This window comes from Staurois parvus, unplaced genomic scaffold (genome assembly GCF_062004578.1).
Source record: "Staurois parvus isolate SC_StPar_1 unplaced genomic scaffold, SC_StPar_1.0 ptg000088l, whole genome shotgun sequence".
Classification (NCBI taxonomy): Eukaryota; Metazoa; Chordata; class Amphibia; order Anura; family Ranidae; genus Staurois; species Staurois parvus.
Window position 1 is genome coordinate 2,157,237 of NW_028317884.1, and position 23,134 is coordinate 2,180,370.

A 23,134-nucleotide genomic window follows, 5' to 3' on the forward strand; every position below is an offset into this window, starting at 1 on the left:
TAGTTACAATGGATTTAGTAAAATCAAGCAAAATAGCTTGGACCAAGATATGTAGAGCAAATCAACAAGCTGACCTTGATGCGGACTTCTACAGCTGCAAATGCTTGTCTTCCCTTCTATTTCTATGTTTAACTCCTAGTAGAATGATCTAAAAGGAAAGTAGAAGGAAAGATCTATGTAAGCTACAAGTCCTTGGGGTCATAACATAGGGCTATGGATTAACTCCCCTTTGTGAGCCCATGTTTCACTCAATGTTTCAGTGCTGATTTGCTTATTGGACCAGCACTGAAACATAGAGTAAGTCACAAGCTTCTCTATACCCAGAGGTATTCCCTTCAGATCCAAGCACCTCTATACCCAGAAGTATTTCCTTCAGATCCAAGCACCTCTATACCCAGAAGTATTTCCTTCAGATCCAAGCACCTCTATACCCAGAAGTATTTCCTTCAGATCCAAGCACCTCTATACCCAGAAGTATTTCCTTCAGATCCAAGCACCTCTATACCCAGAAGTATTTCCTTCAGATCCAAGCACCTCTATACCCAGAAGTATTTCCTTCAGATCCAAGCACCTCTATACCCAGAAGTATTTCTTTCAGATCAAGCACCTCTATACCCAGAAGTATTTCCTTCAGCTCCAAGCACCTCTATACCCAGAAGTATTTCCTTCAGATCCAAGCACCTCTATACCCAGAAGTATTTCCTTCAGATCCATGCACCTCTATACCCAGAAGTATTTCCTTCAGATCCAAGCACCTCTATACCCAGAAGTATTTCCTTCAGATCCATGCACCTCTATACCCAGAAGTATTTCCTTCAGATCCAAGCACCTCTATACCCAGAAGTATTTCCTTCAGATCCAAGCAACTCTATACCCAGAAGTATTTCCTTCAGATCCAAGCACCTCTATACCCAGAAGTATTTCCTTCAGATCCATGCACCTCTATACCCAGAAGTATTTCCTTCAGATCCAAGCACCTCTATACCCAGAAGTATTTCCTTCAGATCCATGCACCTCTATACCCAGAAGTATTTCCTTCAGATCCAAGCACCTCTATAGCCAGAAGTATTTCCTTCAGATCCAAGCAACTCTATACCCAGAAGTATTTCCTTCAGATCCAAGCACCTCTATACCCAGAAGTATTTCCTTCAGATCCAAGCACCTCTATACCCAGAAGTATTTCCTTCAGATCTAAGCACCTCTATACCCAGAAGTATTTCCTTCAGATCCAAGCACCTCTATACCCAGAAGTATTTCCTTCAGATCCATGCACCTCTACACCGAGAAGTATTTCCTTCAGATCCATGCACCTCTATACCCAGAAGTATTTCCTTCAGATCCAAGCACCTCTACACCCAGAAGTATTTCCTTCAGATCCAAGCACCTCTACACCCAGAAGTATTTCCTTCAGATCCAAGCACCTCTACACCCAGAAGTATTTCCTTCAGATCCAAGCACCTCTACACCCAGAAGTATTTCCTTAAGATCCAAGCACCTCTATACCCAGAAGTATTTCCTTCAGATCCATGCACCTCTATACCCAGAAGTATTTCCTTCAGATCCAAGCACCTCTATACCCAGAAGTATTTCCTTCAGATCCATGCACCTCTATACCCAGAAGTATTTCCTTCAGATCCAAGCACCTCTATACCCAGAAGTATTTCCTTCAGATCCAAGCACCTCTATACCCAGAAGTATTTCCTTCAGATCCAAGCACCTCTATACCCAGAAGTATTTCCTTCAGATCCATGCACCTCTATACCCAGAAGTATTTCCTTCAGATCCAAGCACCTCTATACCCAGAAGTATTTCCTTCAGATCCAAGCACCTCTATACCCAGACGTATTTCCTTCAGATCCATGCACCTCTACACCGAGAAGTATTTCCTTCAGATCCATGCACCTCTATACCCAGAAGTATTTCCTTCAGATCCAAGCACCTCTACACCCAGAAGTATTTCCTTCAGATCCAAGCACCTCTACACCCAGAAGTATTTCCTTCAGATCCAAGCACCTCTACACCTAGAAGTATTTCCTTCAGATCCAAGCACCTCTATACCCAGAAGTATTTCCTTCAGATCCAAGCACCTCTATACCCAGAAGTATTTCCTTCAGATCCATGCACCTCTATACCCAGAAGTATTTCCTTCAGATCCAAGCACCTCTATACCCAGAAGTATTTCCTTCAGATCCAAGCACCTCTATACCCAGAAGTATTTCCTTCAGATCCATGCACCTCTATACCCAGAAGTATTTCCTTCAGATCCATGCACCTCTATACCCAGAAGTATTTCCTTCAGATCCATGCACCTCTATACCCAGAAGTATTTCCTTCAGATCAAAGCACCTCTATACCCAGAAATATTTCCTTCAGATCCAAGCACCTCTATACCCAGAAATATTTCCTTCAGATCCAAGCACCTCTATACCCAGAAGTATTTTCTTCAGATCCATGCACCGCTATACCCAGAAGTATTTCCTTCAGATCCAAGCACTGAGCAGAGGGGAAAGAAAGTGTAGAAACAGTAACTATATCCTAGGTGTAAATGGGCAATTAAAGCAAACCTGTTGCTTTACCTTGAATGGGGAAAGTACAGGTCTGCAGTGAGTATATCCTAGGTGTATATTGGTGATTAAGCAAACCTATTGCTTTGCCCTGAATGGGGAAAGTACAGGTCTGCACCTTTCATATTAGTGGATAATGACTTTGTACTTGGCAGAACCTAAGGGCTTTTTCATACCAGCAAGTCACACTAAATGTGTTGGTGCACACTGGGAGTAAACAGTGTCAATGTACCAATCCCTGTGCATTATACAGTTAACTTTTTTTTCTTTTAGAACTTTATTGAAACATCACAAGTGACATTTCATTAAGCTCTACTCACACAACAATGTTGCAATGCGATAATGTGTATTACAACCCTCTGCACTGAAAAAAGGGAACAAGGCTTTTTGCCTTGACAGACAAGACTGCCCAGTGCATTCCCAGCATACCTGGAGTAAACAAACACTTAAACTGTCTGGTAATAGCAATACAGCCTGAGGAAAGAAGATGCTCTTTGCAGTGTACAGTAAGGGAATATTTTACATGAACACGTATACTTTCCTCTCAGCTCACTAGTCTGCCAAGAATGAATCATTTTCAATGACTTGAATAACTGCAAAATCGTTGAGGTTGACCCTTCCATTGCCAGAAGTTCACTGTCTCCAAGTAATGAAATATGCTGGATAAGACAAATTGTCAGTTAACATTGGCTTATTCTTGCAAAATTAAGCAAAGTAGGTTGGACTTTTTAGGTACCCCAAAAAATTGTCTCATAATATGCTATTCACATTTATGTTATGATAGCAACAATAGCGACTAGTTTAGTGATAACTTTATGCATTTCTTTGAGATAATTTCAGTGACATCAGGAGTGTCATTTGGTAAAGAGTAAAATTATTATAGCATAACCTATTTGTGATCACTGTCTGGGGGCATTCCCTAGACCAACAGAAAGGAGACTGAGATGGGATACTGGGAAAAGCATATCAGTCACATTGGGATCCCAAATATATAGGGAAAGGGGTAATTACCAGGATAATAGAACCAGGGAAGTATGCCGTAGACCGTATGGAAGCACTTTGTGTAACCAGATCCTTATGCTAGTTGCTGAGAGTCAGTGCTGAGAAAATAAAGATCTGAACCTACGAGAGAGATTGAAAAATACTCATCATTGGCCTGTGGTGGGAGAACCAGCAAGTACCATATCGAAGTGAAAAAGAGGGGGGAGCCTGATGGCATCCATATACTTATATTTGAAGGACATCCTTAAGAAAGAGGTATGTATGCCCTTGCTTTATATTTGGCTACCCTACTCTCAGCAACTAGCATAGAGATCTGGTTATATAATTTGTTTCTTTATTGTCTGCAACATACTACCCTGCTAATTCCCCCCTTTCCAATATAATTGGTATCCCAAGATTGATATGCTTCTCCCAGCATTCCTTCCTAGTCTCCTTTCCGGTGGTCTTGGGCATGCCCACAGACGGTGATCACAAATAGGTTATGCTATATTGATTTTACTGGTCACCAACCATCACTCCTGATGACGTTGAAATTATCCCGAAGAAACACGTAAAGGTATCGCTCAGCTAGTTTACATCATTGTTGCTATTGTAACATGAATGTACTTTAAGCAATACCATGAGGCCTGGTTTTGACGGTGTGGTTGCATTCTATGGGTAGGGCAGACCATTCATTTCAATTGATCTCCCTATCTGCAGAATCACAGGGAAAGAGGTCCCCAATCCTTTTTTAAAATTGCACCACATGGAACCTTATGGTGCTCTGGCACTGTCTAGTTTCATGTACGCAAAAATGTGATTAGTTTGCCGATGAGTGGGGGTGCCATTAAGACTTTTATGGCACCCCCATGCATCTGCTCAAGAACAGCACATTCCCAACACACAATAATGTGAACCTAGCCTAAGATGATACTCACAAGTTATGCTTATATTACAACTTGGTATAGAAAGAGACATGAGCAGGGGGGTGCCCCAAAGTTTTTATACTTTATAATGTTTGCTTTTATGTCATTCATGAATAGATGCTTAATTTTATGAATAACATGTAATGAGACTATTTTTTTCCTACTTTATCTAAATTTGCTATTACGATTTGGAGATGTGGGTACCTCTATTTGAGTTTTGAAGGATTTGTGTATACAGGTGAAACTCGAAAAATTAGAATATCGTGCAAAAGTTCATTTATTTCAGTAATGCAACTTAAAAGGTGAAACTAATATATGACATAGATCCATTACATGCAAAGCAAGATAGTTCAAGCTGTGATTTGTCATAATTGTGATGATTATGGCTTACAGCTCATGAAAACCCCAAATCCACAATCCCAGAAAATTAGAATATTGTGAAAAGGTGTAATATTCTCGGCTCAAAGTGTCGCACTCTAATCAGCTAATTAAGCCATAACACCTGCAAAGGGTTCCTGAGCCTTTAAATGCTCTCTCAGTCTGGTTCAGTAGGAATCACAATCATGGGAAAGACTGCTGACCTGACAGTTGTGCAGAAAACCATCATTGACACCCTCCATAAGGAGGGAAAGCCTCAAAAGGTAATTGCAAAAGAACTTGGATGTTCCCAAAGTGCTGTATCAAAGCACATTAATAGAAAGTTATGTGGAAGGGAAAAGTGTGGAAGAAAAAGGTGCACAAGTAGCAGGGATGACCGCAGCCTGGAGAGGATTGTCAGGAAAAGGCCATTCAAAAGTGTTGGGGACTTTCACAAGGAGTGGACTGAGGCTGGAGTCAGTGCATCAAGAGCCATTACACACAGATGGATCCTGGACATGGGCTTCAAATGTCGTATTCCTCTTGTCAAGCCGCTCCTGAACAACAAACAACGTCAGAAGCGTCTTACCTGGGCTAAAGAAAACCAGACCTGGTCTGTTGCTCAGTGGTCCAAAGTCCTCATTTCTGATGAGAGCAAGTTTTGCATCTCATTTGGAAACCAAGGACCCAGAGTATGGAGGAAGAATGGAGAGGCACACACTGCAAGATGCTTGAAGTCCAGTGTGAAGTTTCCACAGTCTGTGTTGATTTGGGGAGCCATGTCATCTGCTGGTGTTGGTCCACTGTGCTTCATTAAATCCAGGGTCAATGCAGCCATCTACCAGGAGATTTTGGAGCACTTCATGCTTCCTTCTGCAGATGAGCTTTATGGGGATGCTGACTTCATTTTCAAGCTGGACTTGGCACCTGCCCACACTGCCAAAAGCAAAAAAAACTGGTTCAATGACTGTGGGATTACTGTGCTTGATTGGCCATTAGAGAATCTATGGGGCATTGCCAAGAGAAAGATGAGAGACATGAGACCGAACAATGCAGAATAGCTGAAGGCCGCTATTGAAGCATCCTGGTCTTCTATAACACCTCAGCAGTGCCACAGGCTGATAGCTTCCATGCCACGCTGCATTGAGGCAGTAATTGCTGCAAAAGGGGCCCAAACCAAGTACTGAGTACATATGCATGCTTATACTTTTCAGAGGTCCGATATTGTTCTATGTACAATCCTTGTTTTATTGATTGCATGTAATATTCTAATTTTCTGAGATTGTGGATTTGGGGTTTTCATGACCTATAAGCCATAATCATCACAATTATGACAAATCACGGCTTGAACTATCTTACTTTGCATGTAAAGAGTCTAACCCATATATTAGTTTCACCTTTTAAGTTGCATTACTGAAATAAATGAACTTTTGCACGATGTTCTAATTTTTCGCGTTTCACCTGTATACATTCTTCCTATATTGGCTTAAGCCAGCCATACATAGGTCAAATTCCAAAAGAATTTTCTTTAGAAAATCTTTTCTAAGAATTTTCGTTTGAATATCACACCATTAGTGGGCTACAAAAATGGCAGATTTTCATGTGACCATCGAATTTGAGTGATCGGGCATGTTGGAAATGTTTAGTTAATGATGGGAGAATCGCACGACAAATATAATCGAAAAAGAAATAAGCAGGAACTATGACCTGGAAAGAAAAGAAAATTCTTGGCCAAGAAAATTCTTTTCTGTAGCAACACATGGTGAAATTGAAGGCTTGGTTGTTCAAATTTCAAAATTAATGGTGGCACCATCGGGTTACAAAACGCACAAAATTTCTGATTTTCTAAAGAAAATTTGTTCAGAATCCGACCCATGTATGGCCTGCAGTACTCTTATTTATTTCATATATGTGTTCTTGGTTCAGTTCTCACTGGACACTGCCTTAGTCTTTAATGTACAGGTGTACCTCGGTTTACGAACGCCCCGGTTAACGTCATTTTCGGTTTACGAATGAAAATCTATTGAAAATAATGGCTCGGTATAGGAATTGTTTTTGCAATACGAACGGATTAATTGGTTTTCAGTGCATTTACATGTCCCCTGTATAGTACTATGCCTTTAAAGTGCACTTTACAAAGAGTTTTGAACAAATAAGACTTTTTTTTACTTTTTCCTGACCTCCGGAATGGATTAATTGGTTTTCAATGCATTTACGAATTTTGTTTTAATGATGTCCCTTTATGCCTTTAAATTGCACTTTATAAAGCGTTTTAACAGATAAAACTTTTTTTATTTTTTTTCTAACCTTCGGAACAGATTGTTTTTCAATGCATTTACAAATTCATTTTTAATCATGTCCTTGTACAGTATTTATGCCTTTAAAGTGCACTTTATAAAGAGTTTTGAACAGATAAAAGACTTTTTTTTTACTTTTTTCTGCCCTCCGGACTGGATTAATTGGTTTTCAATGCATTCCTATGGGAAGCCACGTTTTGGTTTACAAATTTTTTGCAATACAAAAAGTCCTGCAGAACTAATTAAATTCATAAACCGAGGTACGCCTGTATAATGTTTTTGTGTTCGGTATATTATTTGATGTGTATATCAAATAGTAGGGATGCAATAGTGGTTTTGCATCCCTTCTATTAAATATACTGTGGAGGAGGAAGTGGAGTTCACTGAGTGTGTATACCTGGACTTAAAAAGATTTATATCAACACATGCAGATTTCACAAATATTAACTAATATAGAGTACTGTATATGCAACATTAATGTTAACAATGTTGGTTTGCACCCCTAATGTTCTCAAACAAATTGCCCCTAGGGACGCATGAATATTCCTCCTGGGATTGTGTGGTTTTATTCTAAGTGCTCCGGCTTCCTCCTATAACCTGAAAGCATACTGATAGTTTAATCAGCTCCCACCCAAAACTGTGTGTATATCTGTATGAGTGTAGTAGGATCATTACTGTAAACTTTGTATAATTTGGCAGAATTGTCAACGCTATGCAGCTGGAAAACATACAAGGTTCACTTTAATCTCCACCTACACATATTTTCTAGTCTTACACATTGCACACTGGACACATTCATGTATTCATTTCAGTATACAATCCTTTTACACATCCAACTTATATTTACAGTTTATATCCTGTTCCAGTTTAGTCATTGTAGAGTCACTTTATTGCTTTGATACTGGAAGACAGCGATAAACATCATGGCACAGACAGCAGAAATAGGTGTTCTGGTCTTTGTCAGCAGGGATATAGTCAGATCACTGTGTGTGTATGATGATGATGATTTTTAGTACACTTACTGAGCATCCCAGGACAGACTGCATGAGAAAGGTGTAATTGACTAAGTGTCATCTCTGTCTGCTGCCTCATTCCTCTGCTATCTGCACCTCTGATGAGCTTTACGGACACCAAGAGAAAAATGGTGACAGGGAAAGGCACAGCCTGTGATTGACAGCCTCAGCTCTGTTCCTGTGTGTTGTGTGAAGGGGGTGGTGTCCCTTCCCTCCAATCAGCTCTCAGAGCTCTCCTCAGTGATGTAACTTCAGCCCACACCCTCTGCTTTTCAAAGCTGAGAGATCCTGTGTAACTTCTGCACTTTTAATGGATGTAGGGGACAGACAGCTGTAGATAAACATATACAACTTATGTATGCGGTACTACTTAGGACGATTTGTTTTTTCTTGTATCACCTGAGGGCAGCCACTTCACTGGTGTAGCACTACCCATTAAAGCTTGGGTCCCCATATAGTCCTACACAGCCAGGCAACACCATTTCCTCACTCAGACATACATCCAGGAGACAGTAACCTGTTGGATGGGGTAAGGAGCGTATGGGATGCCCAAGGGTAATGGCAACAGAGGACAAACTCCGTAGCAACTATATACAAGTCTTTACAGCAAACAGTCTCTTTTGGAGAGCTAGCCAGTATCTCCTGTATTACTATCCCAGACCCCAGATGACTCCTCTCCTTAGGTAAAAAGCTAATCCAGTTTCCCACCAGAGTGCCTCTTTTCCCTTACTGGCCCAGGGGGTGCAGGTTTGCTACCTCACTCCTTTCTCCTGTGCTGCTGTTGATGCTGTTGGGTTGGTGGTTGCTACCAGGCCTTCTAGCTGGGCCTCTCTTTCCCAGCTGCACAGGTGGTCCTCGCTCTGGAGTGCCGGTGAAGTCCTAAGCTTTCCTCCTTCCAAGCTCCACTGCTTGTAGGTGGGCCCCTTTCCATCCGGGACCCCTCCTGGACTCCTGCTGAGCAGGTTCAGTTACTTTTAAGGGCTGTCCTGGCCCCTTGCCAAGCCTCCTGTTGGGGATTGGCCAGGATCCCTTAAGAGTACAGACTAGCCACTCCTTACCTCTGCCCAATGCTTCTAGATCTTTCTCCAAAGTTCCAGAGCAAGGGGAAGTCTGAGAGAGCTAGTCTGCAGAGCCTCTCAGCTCTGACATAAATATGACCCACCTGGCTATCACACCCAGGCTGCTACTCAGCCCTCCTAACTAACAATTAGGCTCTAGCTCCCCCTAGCTTTCTAGGAGGTTGCTAAACAGGTTATAAGTACCGTATTTGCCGGCGTATAAGACGACTTTTTACCCCTTGAAAATCTTCTCAAAAGTCGGGGGTCGTCTTATACGCCGGTATACGGCATACTGACACTTTTTAGGGGGGCGGCGCAGTGCCGCCGCCCCCCCTTCCAACGGAAGGGACACTAAGTACAGGGGTGGGCAGGGGCTGTTTCTTACCTGGCTCCGGTCCCACGACGATCCGGACCAGGAAGCGCGGCTGCTCCTTCAGTTCGGCCACTGAATGTTCGCGCGGCTCCTCGGCTCCGCCTCCTCAACGGTGATTGGCCGCCAGAACTGTAGCTCAGGAAAGGCACACAGGCGGCCAATCACCGGCGAGGGGGCGGGGCCAAGCGGCCCCATGAAAATTGAGTGCAGGAGCAGCAGGTAAGTGTTCAGTGTAGAGGTGCTGCTGCAACCACATATGCTGGCTGCAGCAGCACCATACTAGAACAGGGTCAGCAAGTGTAATTGGTGTCAGTGGGAGGAATAGTGCCCCATCATTGGTGTCACTGATACCAATGATGGAGCACCATTCCTCCCACTGACACCAATGATGGGGCACCATTCCTCCCACTGACACCAATGATGGGGCACTATTCCTCCTCCCCACTGACACCAACGATGGGGCACTATTCCACCCCCACTGACACCAATGATGGGGCACTATTCCACCCCCCACTGACACCAATGATGGGGCACTATTCCACCCCCCACTGACACCAATGATGGGACACCATTCCTCCCACTGACACCAATGTTGGGACACTATTCCTCCCACTGACACCAATGATGGGGCACTATTCCCCCCACTGATACTAATGATGGGGCACTATTCCACCCCCCACTGACACCAATGATGGGGCACTATTCCACCCCCCACTGACACCAATGATGGGACACCATTCCTCCCATTGACACCAATGTTGGGACACTATTCCTCCCACTGACACCAATGTTGGGACACTATTCCTCCCACTGACACCAAGGATGGGGCACTATTCCCCCCACTGATACTAATGATGGGGCACTATTCCTGCCACTGATACCAATGATGGGGCACTATTCCTCCCACTGATACCAATGATGGGGCACTATTCCTGCCACTGATACCAATGATGGGGCACTATTCCTCCCACTGATACCAATGATGGGGCACTATTCCTGCCACTGATACTAATGATGGGGCACTATTCCTGCCACTGATACCAATGATGGGGCACTATTCCTGCCACTGATACCAATGATGGGGCACCTATTCCCCCCACTGATACTAATGATGGGGCACTATTCCTGCCACTGATACCAATGATGGGGCACTTATTCCTCCCACTGATACTAATGATGGGGCACTATTCCTGCCACTAATGCCAATGATGGGGCACTATTCCTGCCACTAATACCAATGATGGGGCACTTATTCCTCCCACTGATACTAATGATGGGGCACTATTCCTGCCACTAATACCAATGATGGGGCACTATTCCTCCCACTGACATCGATGATGGGGCACTATTCCTCCCACTGACATCGATGATGGGGCACTATTCCTTCCACTGGTGTGCATTGGAAGAGGGGTAGTCTTATACGGCGAGTATAGCCCAAACACTACATTTTAGCAGGAAAAGTAGGGGGTCGTCTTATACGCCGGCAAATACGGTAAGTGTAAGGCTAGTTTCACACTACAGAGTTCTCTGATAAGGGATCTGCGGTGGATAGTTTTTTCGAGACCAACTAAGCTGTGACTTCCATCCATTCAAGAGGTGATCCTGCTTTCTCCTGAAAGCCTGTTTTTTTTTTTTTTTTGCTTGTTTTTATTTTGTCAAATGGCAACTTTGATTGGGCCTAATGTGCAAGTGTTTGGCTTGCGGTCGGGGCATGGTTCCATTAACTTGAATAGGTGAGTTTGACAGACAGTACCGTCTGTCAACTCAACAGTCCGTGTTAATTATCCACAATGCAAAGCATCACAGCCAGGAAATGTGTACAGCCCCTCCACTCAACAGAAATATATATAACTGATAGAAGGCCAGGAATTGGGGGGTCCACTCTTCAGTCTTACAATGTAACTGGGATATACAGGTATATATACTGTAGTTGATAGAAGGCCAGGAATTAGGAAGTACACTCCTCAGTGATACAGTGTTACAGTGTTATAGAAAACTGAGAGGAAGCCAGGAATTGGGGGTTCACTCCTCAGTCTTACAAAGTAATTCTGATATATATAATTGACAGGAAGCCAGAATTTGGGGATCCACTCCTCAGTCTTACAAAGTAATTCTGATATATATGATTGACAGGAAGCCAGGAATTGGGGATCCACTCCTCAGTCTTGCAAAGTAATTCTGATATATATAATTGACAGGAAGCCAGGAATTGGGGGTCCACTCCTTAGTCTAACAGTTTAACAGCAATATATATAACTGATAGGAAGCCAGGAATTGGGGGTCCACTTCCCAATCTTACAATGTAACAGTGATATTTATAACTGATAGGAAGCCAGGAATTGGGGGTCCACTTCTCAGTCTTACAAGGTAACAGTGATATTTATAACTGATAGGAAGCTAGGAATTGGGGGTCCACTTCTCAGTCTTATTGTCAGATGTGGTAACTGTTGTGGCTCCAAGGATTGCAACTTAGCGTATTTTACCAGTAAACAACACATTGAAACTATGCCCTGGCATTTTATAAGTGCATTAGAGAATTTTTATTGTGGCTTTTAAAAAGGGAACAAGGAATATAGAGTTATAAAACATTTTATTGGAACTCCAGGGAAGAGAGTAAATGCAGTAATAAATATGATTTTCATTTCAGGCTTTTATTTTTAGTAGTGTCATTTGTGATATCTCAGGAAATCAAATCTAAAGCTTTCCAGACAGACATCTATTTTGCATCAAATTTCTTACATTTGATCAGAATTTTCACTCACGTTTTGAGTATTTCTTTTTGTCCTGCTTAGGTCCTTTTTTATGCAGGCGCCTGTGTTGCGTCTGAGCAGGGATTCCATAATGAGGTTTGACAGTTCCAAACCGCATGACAAGTCATATCCTATTTGTGCCTATAGAACCGTTCAAATCGGTGCAATTCTGACTTTGTGGTGTGGTACTGATTTTGAAAAAAGGTTCCTGCGCTATTTGTGCCGATTCTATGTGCGTCTTGCTTAGACATCTGTGCATGAAGTCGTACAGATGTCAGGTAAGCCACACATGAAATCGCACTGATCAGCGGCTTTGAAATCATACTAATTCAAATGAAGTAGCGCGATTTCAAAGCCCCATTCAATGTAAACCAGGGCTAATAGTGTTTTTCTATCATTGTGACCAGCAGGAATGAGAGGTAGACAGGGCATGCCATATAGAAGTCTTTCTCAATCAGAGTTTAGCAGAACCCTGGAGTTCCTTCAGAAGTTGCTAGGGGTTCCTATAGAAGAGAGCAGTGGCAGATTGATCTCCTGCCTACACTGACCCCCATTTCAAAGGGTCACTTGTACATTGACCACAAATGTAAGAGGTCACTTCCACACTAAACACCAATGTAAACGGTCACTTCTACACCTCCCACCAATGTAGGGAGTCACTTCTACAAAGACCACCAATGTAAGGGGTTACCTATACACTTCCCACCAATGTAAGAGGTCACTTCTATAAGAACCACCAATGTAAGGGGTCACTTCTACACTTCCCACCAATGTAAGGGGCCACTTCTACAATGACCAACAATGTAAGGGGTCACTTCTACACTAAACACCAATGTAAATGGTCACTTCTACACCTCCCACCAATGTAAGGAGTCACTTCTACAAGGAACACCAATGTAAGGGGTCACCTATACACTTCCCACCAATGTAAGAGGTCACTTCTATAAGGACCACCAATGTAAGGGGTCACTTCTACACTTCCCACCAATGTAAGGGGCCACTTCTACAATGACCAACAATGTAAGGGGTCACTTCTACAAGGACCACCAATGTAAGGGGTCACTTCCACACTAAACACCAATGTAAACGGTCACTTCTACACCTCCCACCAATGTAAGGAGTCACTTCTAAAAGGACCACCAATGTAAGGGGTCACCTATACACTTCCCATCAATGTATGGGGTCACTTCTGAAGGGACCACCAATGTAAGGGGTCACTTCTACACTTCCCACCAATGTAAGGGGCCACTTCTACAATGACCAACAATGTAAGGGGTCACTTCTACAAGGACCACCAATGTAAAGGGTTACTTCCACGAGGACCACCAATGTAAGGGGTCACTTCCACGAGGACCATCAATGTAAGGGGTCACTTCTACACTGACCACCAATGTAAGGGTTCACTTCATTCAATGTAATGTTTTTCTACAATTTCCACTGTCTGTATTTCCTTTCTGGCCATCATTATCAGGCATCAGTATCACCCCCTCACCCCCCTCATACTTACCACACTCGATCCATCACTGTGCCTTGTGATGAGGAAGTAGGGGGTGGGGGCTGAGTTGCACTGTCTGTGTCTATGCATGCAGACAGCATGGCTTGGGATTGAACCTGCATGAGTGCCCCCCATAGGAAGTGGCTTCCTATGAGGGTATTCATTGAAGAGGAGGAGCCAGAAGCGGGGTAACCAAGAGGAAGAGGTTCGGGGCCATTTTGTGCAATTCCATTGAACAGAGTAGGTAAATATATCATATTTGTCTTTTAAAAAAATATATACATTTTTGCCTTTACAATCACTTTAAGTAAACCCCATTCTTTATTCTTTTATTTATAAATCTCTACAACCTACTGATCACACTAATGTAATTCTCTGAGACCTGAAAACTATCTCAAGGGTTTCTCAATGGTAAAAAGGCTGAGAAAGGCTACTATAGAGGAACATGTGCTTTGATCATTCTTCAGACTTTGTATTTTGTTTTATTCAGCATTTTCCATGCTGGGCCACATTAATGAGTTTATTTAAGTGTTCTGAGATAATATAAACCAGGGACATTATCCACCTCAGCATTGATAGTGTGATGTCTCATACAGCTGGGAAAAAGCCAGATAAGAAATGTAAACCATTGTAAAAATTGGAAGCCACTGGCCTGGGTCAGTAAGACAGTGAGACATTCATCATTTTCAGAAGTCAATCCATAATGGAAGGCCCTGATTTTCTTATGACTTATGACAGTTACTTTTAACCTACCTGGGTTTTGTTCTACTACATCTTTTTTCTTTTTCTTGCAGTCTAACATGTCTTTAAAGATCAGAGCTATGAATATTTTCATGACCCTCATCCTCTTTGAGGTTGTATCTTCAACAGAAGAGGTAAGCATATACATAATAAGTTGATTATCAAACTAAATTCTGGTGACTTGCAGCAACCATCCATAAATCAACATTCTAAGCATACTATTACTAAGTACAGGTTGCTGAAACCTAAGCTCTGAATTGGTTGCGATGGGCTAACACATGCCATTTTTCTTTGTACTGTGTGAGTATATAAGTTAAAAATTGTGTTTCTTTGGTAGAGTGGCAGAGTGATCTATGTGATTCCAAGCAGCCACCACTTTATTTAAAGGGTTTGTATAGTGGTTTTTTGTACATTGACTTTAGTATGGTTGGAGCTAAAAAAAAATGTAAGCTTGCCAATATTTTTTAATGTTTTAGTTTGATAACTATAAAATATTGTATAGTAATATGTAGCACTTTTATTTCTAGGCAAAATGTTAATCTTTAGGCTACTTTAGGCTACTTTTCAAATGTTAAGCAATCTGACCTAAACTGGTTTAACGAAAAAGCCAATTCTTTAGTAGCTGAAGCTGAAATTTACACATATACAACAGTGACTGTTCCTTCTCTCCCTTCTCCTCTTAATTTACTCCAGAATTTAATGTTTCAATTACAGAGAGACAGTCTCGAAGCAAACAGCTTCTGCTTCTTCATAAAACCTTTGCCATGGAGGCACCCTATATTGGGTGATTATTTGTTAAATATTTTAAAAACAATAATCTGCAACTGTGTGTAATTTGAGCACTTTTCTTGAACCCCTTATTACTGTAGCGACCACATGCCTTATAATTAGTTCTAATATTTTTATATCTAAAAGGAAAGAACAGTGAGCGCTGGTCCTAAACAGCAGCTGAGCACTCTAAGCAACCGATATATACTTATACAGAATAACATAAAAAACAATGCAGCGCTGAAGATAGTAATAATAAAACAGAAATAAGTCCACTGCAAGTCCAGTTCATAGAAACATGTCAGGTGACAAGTGGAAATTCAATGTTGGTGATCCGTGAGGAAGTGGCTGAAATACGCACTCACCAGAAAGAAGATATATATAAGCAGTATATATCAAAAGCCCATGGATGCTCAATCCAGAAGGAACAAAGCTGGTCTGGTCACAGAAAGTGGGTCCCTCCTTTAAGGTTGCTGCAAAAGATCTTCCTCCTCCCAGTTTGGTATTGGATTCCAAAGTCAGGGTTCTGCAAACAAAGTGCTCCTGTAGGTACTGTGAATATCTTCTATATTTGCACCGTTTAGGAGATATTCACGCTACATTCGGCCGGTGATGTCACCTTCACATGCACTCTGAAGGTCTGGCATACCGTGCTGGACCAAAGATCCATTATCTCCTGCGCTCAAAGACTCAGATCAAATGGTCATTAGTAACAAGCAGCGTGTTCATCCGCTGGTCATCAGAGGTTGTGCAGCTCTATCATGAAGCTGGGGAAGCTTGATAAAACTGTGGAATGGAGATAAGGGGAAGCAAACCTTCAGAGTGCATGTGAAGGTGACATCACCGGCCGAATGTAGCGTGAATATCTCCTAAACGGTGCAAATATAGAAGATATTCACAGTACCTACAGGAGCACTTTGCAGAACCCTGACTTTGGAATCCAATACCAAACTGGGAGGAGGAAGATCTTTTGCAGCATCCTTAAAGGAGGGACCCACTTTCTGTGACCAGACCAGCTTTGTTCCTTCTGGATTGAGGATCCATGGGCTTTTGATATATACTGCTTATATATATCTTCTTTCTGGTGAGTGCGTATTTCAGCCACTTCCTCACGGATCACCAACATTGAATTTCCACTTGTCACCTGACATGTTTCTATGAACTGGACTTGCAGTGGACTTATTTGTTTTATTATTACTATCTTCAGCGCTGCACTGTTTTTTATAATATTTTTATATATTTGTTTTATATTGATTATCTTTTTTGTTTAGAGCAGACCTACTAAAACTTATCTGCTTTCTTATGTAGGTTGTCCACCTTCGAGAGAAGAGAGGAACAAGGACATACAAGTGTAATTATTTACCAGTTGTTACTTTTAGGTGAGATTCTGATGTGTAAGTCTCAACAGACTGATCAACTAAATTTCCTTCTTTTCTCCTGTCTCCACAGCCTTGTGTAGTGAAAAGTCCTCCGGAAGAGTCTTCAAGGACAATGAAACCTGGCTGCGCCCTGCAGGACGGAGGGTAGAGTTCTGTCGCTGTGAGGATGGGCGGAATCAATGTCATAGTGTGCCATTCATGAGTAAGGGCAGAATAAAAACTGTTACAAACACCAGTGGTGCTGAATGGATAGAGTTAGGACTTTTCGAAACAGCTGTTTTCCATAGCCGCCAATATGAAATCATCTTTCTTTGTTATAACAATTCTAAAGTAATAACAGCTGAAATCTTGCTAGTTGCTATGGGGTATTGTGTAACACTGCTGTTTGCATTATGTTGACAAGGAACAATCAAGAAAGGAGATGTAACTATAGGATCTTACATGGGTAACTTAAAACAGTAATGGTGGCCTTTACTTGTGAAAGCCATCCTGAGCTGCTGCTAACAAACCTCTGGTCAGACTAACTCTGTGGCTTAATAAATCAAAAATATTCATCTACCATCACCTTCACCAACAGACTGTTCAGAACTGAAGTGCTACAATGGAGGTCGCTGTCGCAAGGCCCTGTACTCCTCACACCATCTCTGCCTATGTCTCAGCGGATTCTCCGGAGAATACTGTGAAATAGGTACGGACCTCCATGGTATGGAGGTATTACAAACATACATAACTATGTACACTAATAATGAACACTGTGCTCTGTATAATGATGCCGAGTATCTCTGTACACTAATAATGAACACTGTGCTCTGTATAATGATGCCGAGTATCTCTATACACTGATAATGAACACTGTGCTCTGTATAATGATGCCGAGTATCTCTATACACTGATAATGAACACTGTGCTCTGTATAATGATGCCGAGTATCTCTGTACACTAATAATGAACACTGTGCTCTGTATAATGATGCCGAGTATCTCTATACACTGATAATGAACACTGTGCTCTGTATAATGATGCCGAGTATCTCTATACACTGATAATGAACACTGTGCTCTGTATAATGATGCCGAGTATCTCTATACACTGATAATGAACACTGTGCTCTGTATAATGATGCCGAGTATCTCTATACACTGATAATGAACACTGTGCTCTGTATAATGATGCCGAGTATCTCCATACACTGATAATGAACACTGTGCTCCGTATAATGATGCCGAGTATCTCCATACACTGATAATGAACACTGTGCTCCGTATACTGATGCCGAGTATCTCCATACACTGATCATGAACACTGTGCTCCGTATAATGGTTTCGAGTATCTCCATACACTGATCATGAACACTGTGCTCCGTATAATGATGCCGGGTATCTCCATACACTGATCATGAACACTGTGCTCCGTGTAATGATGCCGAGTATCTCCATACACTGATAATGAACACTGTGCTCCGTATAATGATGCCGAGTATCTCTATACACTGATAATGAACACTGTGCTCTGTATAATGATGCCGAGTATCTCTATACACTGATAATGAACACTGTGCTCTGTATAATGATGCCGAGTATCTCTGTACACTGATAATGAACACTGTGCTCTGTGTAATGATGCCGAGTATCTCTATACACTGATCATAAACACTGTGCTCTGTGTAATGGTGCCGAGTATCTCCATACACTGATCATGAACACTGTGCTCCGTATAATGATGCCGAGTATCTCTAAACACTAATAATGAACACTGCTCTGTATAATGATGCCGAGTATCTCTATACACTGATAATGAACACTGTGCTCTGTATAATGATGCCGGGTATCTCTATACACTGATAATGAACACTGCTCCGTGTAATGATGCCGAGTATCTCTATACACTGGTAATGAACACTGTGCTCCGTGTAATGATGCCGGGTATCTCTATACACTGATAATGAACACTGTGCTCCGTATATTGATGCCGGGTATCTCTATACACTGATAATCAACACTGTGCACTGTATAATGATGCAGAGTATCTCTATACACTGATAATGAACACTGTGCTCTGTATAATGATGAATATCTCTATACACTGATAATGAACACTGTGCTCCGTATAATGATGCCGAGTATCTCTATACACTGATCATGAACACTGTGCTCCGTATAATGATGCCGAGTATCTCCATACACTGATCATGAACACTGTGCTCTGTATACTGATGCCGAGTATCTCCATATACTGATAATGAACACTGTGCTCTGTATGATGATGCTGAGTATCTCTATACACTGATAATGAACACTGTGCTCTGTATGATGATGCCGAGTATCTCTATACACTGATAATGAACACTGTGCTCTGTATAATGATGTCGAGTATCTCTGTACACTGATAATGAACACTGTGCTCTGTATAATGATGCCGAGTATCTCTATACACTGATAATGAACACTGTGCTCTGTATAATGATGCCGAGTATCTCTATACACTGATAATGAACACTGTGCTCTGTATAATGATGCCGAATATCTCTGTACACTGATAATGAACACTGTGCTCTGTATAATGATGCCGAGTATCTCTGTACACTGATAATGAACACTGTGCTCTGTATACTGATGCCGAGTATCTCTATACACTGATAATGAACACTGTGCTCCGTATAATGATGCCGGGTATCTCCATACACTGATAATGAACACTGTGCTCCGTATAATGATGCCGGGTATCTCCATACACTGATAATGAACACTGTGCTCTGTATAATGATGCCGGGTATCTCTATACACTGATAATGAACACTTTGCTCTGTATGATGATGAGTATCTCTATACACTGGTAATGAACACTGTGCTCCGTGTAATGATGCCGGGTATCTCTATACACTGATAATGAACACTGTGCTCCGTATAATGATGCCGGGTATTTCTATACACTGATAATGAACACTGTGCTCCGTATAATGATGCCGGGTATCTCTATACACTGATAATCAACACTGTGCACTGTATAATGATGCAGAGTATCTCTATACACTGATAATGAACACCGTGCTCTGTATAATGATGAATATCTCTATACACTGATAATGAACACTGTGCTCCGTATAATGATGCCGAGTATCTCTATACACTGATCATGAACACTGTGCTCTGTATACTGATGCCGAGTATCTCCATATACTGATAACGAACACTGTGCTCTGTATGATGATGCTGAGTATCTCTATACACTGATAATGATGCCGAGTATCTCTGTACACTGATAATGAACACTGTGCTCTGTATAATGATGCCGAGTATCTCTATACACTGATAATGAACACTGTGCTCCGTATAATGATGTCGGGTATCTCCATACACTGATAATGAACACTGTGCTCCGTATAATGATGCCGGGTATCTCCATACACTGATAATGAACACTGTGCTCTGTATAATGATGCCGGGTATCTCTATACACTGATAATGAACACTGTGCTCTGTATACTGATGCCGAGTATCTCTATACACTGATAATGAACCCTGTGCTCTGTATAATGATGCCGGGTATCTCTATACACTGATAATGAACACTGTGCTCTGTATGATGATGAGTATCTCTATACACTGATAATGAATGATGGAAGAATGCTCAGGATCTGTACATTGTGATAATATGAATGCATTACTGAAGAATTGTGTTATTGGCACAAATGTCACAGAAAGGTGATGCTCACTCTCTCTGTCTCTTTCTGCAGACAAACGGGCTACATGTTACGAGGGCTCCGGAGAGTCGTACAGAGGAAATCACAGCCGCACAGTGAGCGGAGCAGTTTGTGTAAACTGGAACTATCCAGGGCTCATTGGGAAGAAATACACTGCACAGCACAGAGAGGCTTTACAATTCGGACTGGGAAATCACAACTACTGCAGGTAACCTGCAGGCTATACAGTTCGTAGCAAGAGGCAGTTAAAATATGTACTTCCTTTGAGACTGATTAGGCCATTACCTAGACCTCATAGATTCCGCCCAGGAATTCAAAGCCATTCTTTTCTAGGCCTGTCCTTTATGAGCTTTGGTATATGATGAAGTTTATTTATTCTTTGCCCTTTTCAAATTGTCCGCCTCATACCACCACCTACAGCTGTGTAGCTATACTACAGAACTATACTAGTGTACTGAACTTGTAGTATGTCAGTTTATGGGCTCTTTTATATTCTGATTGCAGTTTCTTTAGATTCTTGTTTAACCCTTTTGTGACTTAAGTACAAGTTTAAATGCTAAATGTCCCTTGCTATGACAATGTTAAAATTGCTGCAGAGAACTAGGAATGTGCACCTGTGCATGTTACTAGTTCTCAGACCTGCTGTTAGTCATAAAAACTACTAATAGAGTGATTGTCAAATTAACTGTCGCTGCTAAACTTGTTCTGGACTTCTAAGCTTCAAAAACTCAGATCACGAAAGGAGCATGCAAATTGTTCCTTTATTATTTATTCATTCCTTAATATTCAGAAGTAATGGCTTATAGCACACACTTAGAACAACGTATCCAATTCTGAAACATTTTTACAGATGGTTCCAATCTTTGATACTTTAGGCAAACCCAAACTTTGCTCATACAAAGCAAAATAAGGCCCCTTTCACACAGGTGTTTCCATATGGCCGTTTTTCATCTGTCCGTTTACGGATGAAAAACAGATACCTGTGTTTTTCTGTGGACTAGCTGATGTAAACGGATAATCATCTGTTTACATTCGGAAATGTCCGCATCCGTTAACATTAGAGATGAGCGAATCGAACATGACGAAGTGGAATTCGTTTCGAAGATTAGGAAAAATTCGATTCGCGCCGAATCCGAAAATTAGCAAACTACGGATGCACGAATCGAATTTTCCCAAAAATGGCGGCGACATGTGTGGCGACGGAGCGGGGATCTCTGGGAAGGCGCGCAGACAAGGCGCGCTGACCCATAATGCATTCATTCATGACATGTGATCGCATTAGCCAATCAGCAGCCAGCCAGCCAGCACTGTGTAATGGTGGAGCTATAAATCGCGGCCATCTTAGAATTCTCCATTAGCCTCCGGTCATTCAAGAGAGACAGACCTGTCTGTATTAGGGACAGAGTTAGGGCCACAGAGACTTTAGGGCCACAGAATCGTTACTCAGGGACACAGAATTGTTACTCAGGGACACAGAATCGTTACTCAGGGACAGACACAGAATTGTTACTCAGGGACACAGAATCGTTACTCAGGGACACAGAATCGTTACTCAGGGACACAGAATTGTTACTCAGGGACACAGAATCGTTACTCAGGGACACAGAATCGTTACTCAGGGACACAGAATTGTTACTGAGGGACACAGAATCGTTACTCAGGGACACAGAATCGTTACTCAGGGACACAGAATTGTTACTCAGGGACACAGAATCGTTACTCAGGGACACAGAATTGTTACTCAGGGACACAGAATCGTTACTGAGGGACACAGAATCGTTACTGAGGGACACAGAATCGTTACTGAGGGACACAGAATCGTTACCCAGGGACACAGAATCGTTACTCAGGGACACAGAATCGTTACTCAGGGACACAGAATCGTTACTCAGGGACACAGAATCGTTACTCAGGGACACAGAATCGTTACTCAGGGACACAGAATCGTTACTCAGGGACACAGAATCGTTACTCAGGGACAGACACAGAATTGTTACTCAGGGACACAGAATTGTTACTCAGGGACACAGAATCGTTACTCAGGGACACAGAATCGTTACTCAGGGACACAGAATCGTTACTCAGGGACACAGAATTGTTACTCAGGGACACAGAATCGTTACTCAGGGACAGACACAGAATCGTTACTCGGGGACACAGAATCGTTACTCAGGGACACAGAATCGTTACTCAGGGACACAGAATTTTTACTCAGGGACACAGAATCGTTACTCAGGGACACAGAATCGTTACTGAGGGACACAGAATCGTTAGGGACACAGAATCGTTACTCAGGGACACAGAATCGTTACTCAGGGACACAGAATCGTTACTCAGGGACAGACACAGAATCGTTACTCAGGGACACAGAATCGTTACTCAGGGACACAGAATCGTTACTCAGGGACACAGAATCGTTATTTTCTGCTTCACAACCACTATTGTACGTTCAAAGAGTTAAATCCTGTTTTATGTTTGGGGTGCTTATTGAATTAAAGAGTATGTCAGACAACACGCAGAGGAGTGGCAGAGGAGGCAATGTTTCAGGAGCGAGCAGACGTGGCAGCAGAGGAAGGGGTCGAGGCAGCACTAGTCGCAGCCAGAGGCCAGTGCTCCCGGTGTCATCCAGCGGTTGTGTCTCCACCGACAACCCTGCCGTCATCGATTGGTTGACTCGGTCGTCTTCCTCTTCCCAGGTCACCTCTGACACCTACAGCCAATGGTCGGTGGGT

General features: G+C 42.2%; 1 protein-coding gene across 1 annotated transcript in view; it reads left to right on the forward strand.

Annotated features, from left to right (window-relative positions):
• The window catches only part of PLAT (plasminogen activator, tissue type), a 48,511-nt gene that overhangs the window by 6,931 nt on the left and 18,446 nt on the right, over window positions 1-23,134 (forward strand). Inside the window, exons 2-6 of the mRNA XM_089670256.1 lie at window positions 14,609-14,689; window positions 16,632-16,674; window positions 16,773-16,904; window positions 17,280-17,390; window positions 20,436-20,610. Coding sequence (XP_089526382.1) covers window positions 14,615-14,689; window positions 16,632-16,674; window positions 16,773-16,904; window positions 17,280-17,390; window positions 20,436-20,610 — 536 coding nt within the window. The 5' untranslated portion in view covers window positions 14,609-14,614. The remainder of the gene's footprint in view (window positions 1-14,608; window positions 14,690-16,631; window positions 16,675-16,772; window positions 16,905-17,279; window positions 17,391-20,435; window positions 20,611-23,134) is intronic.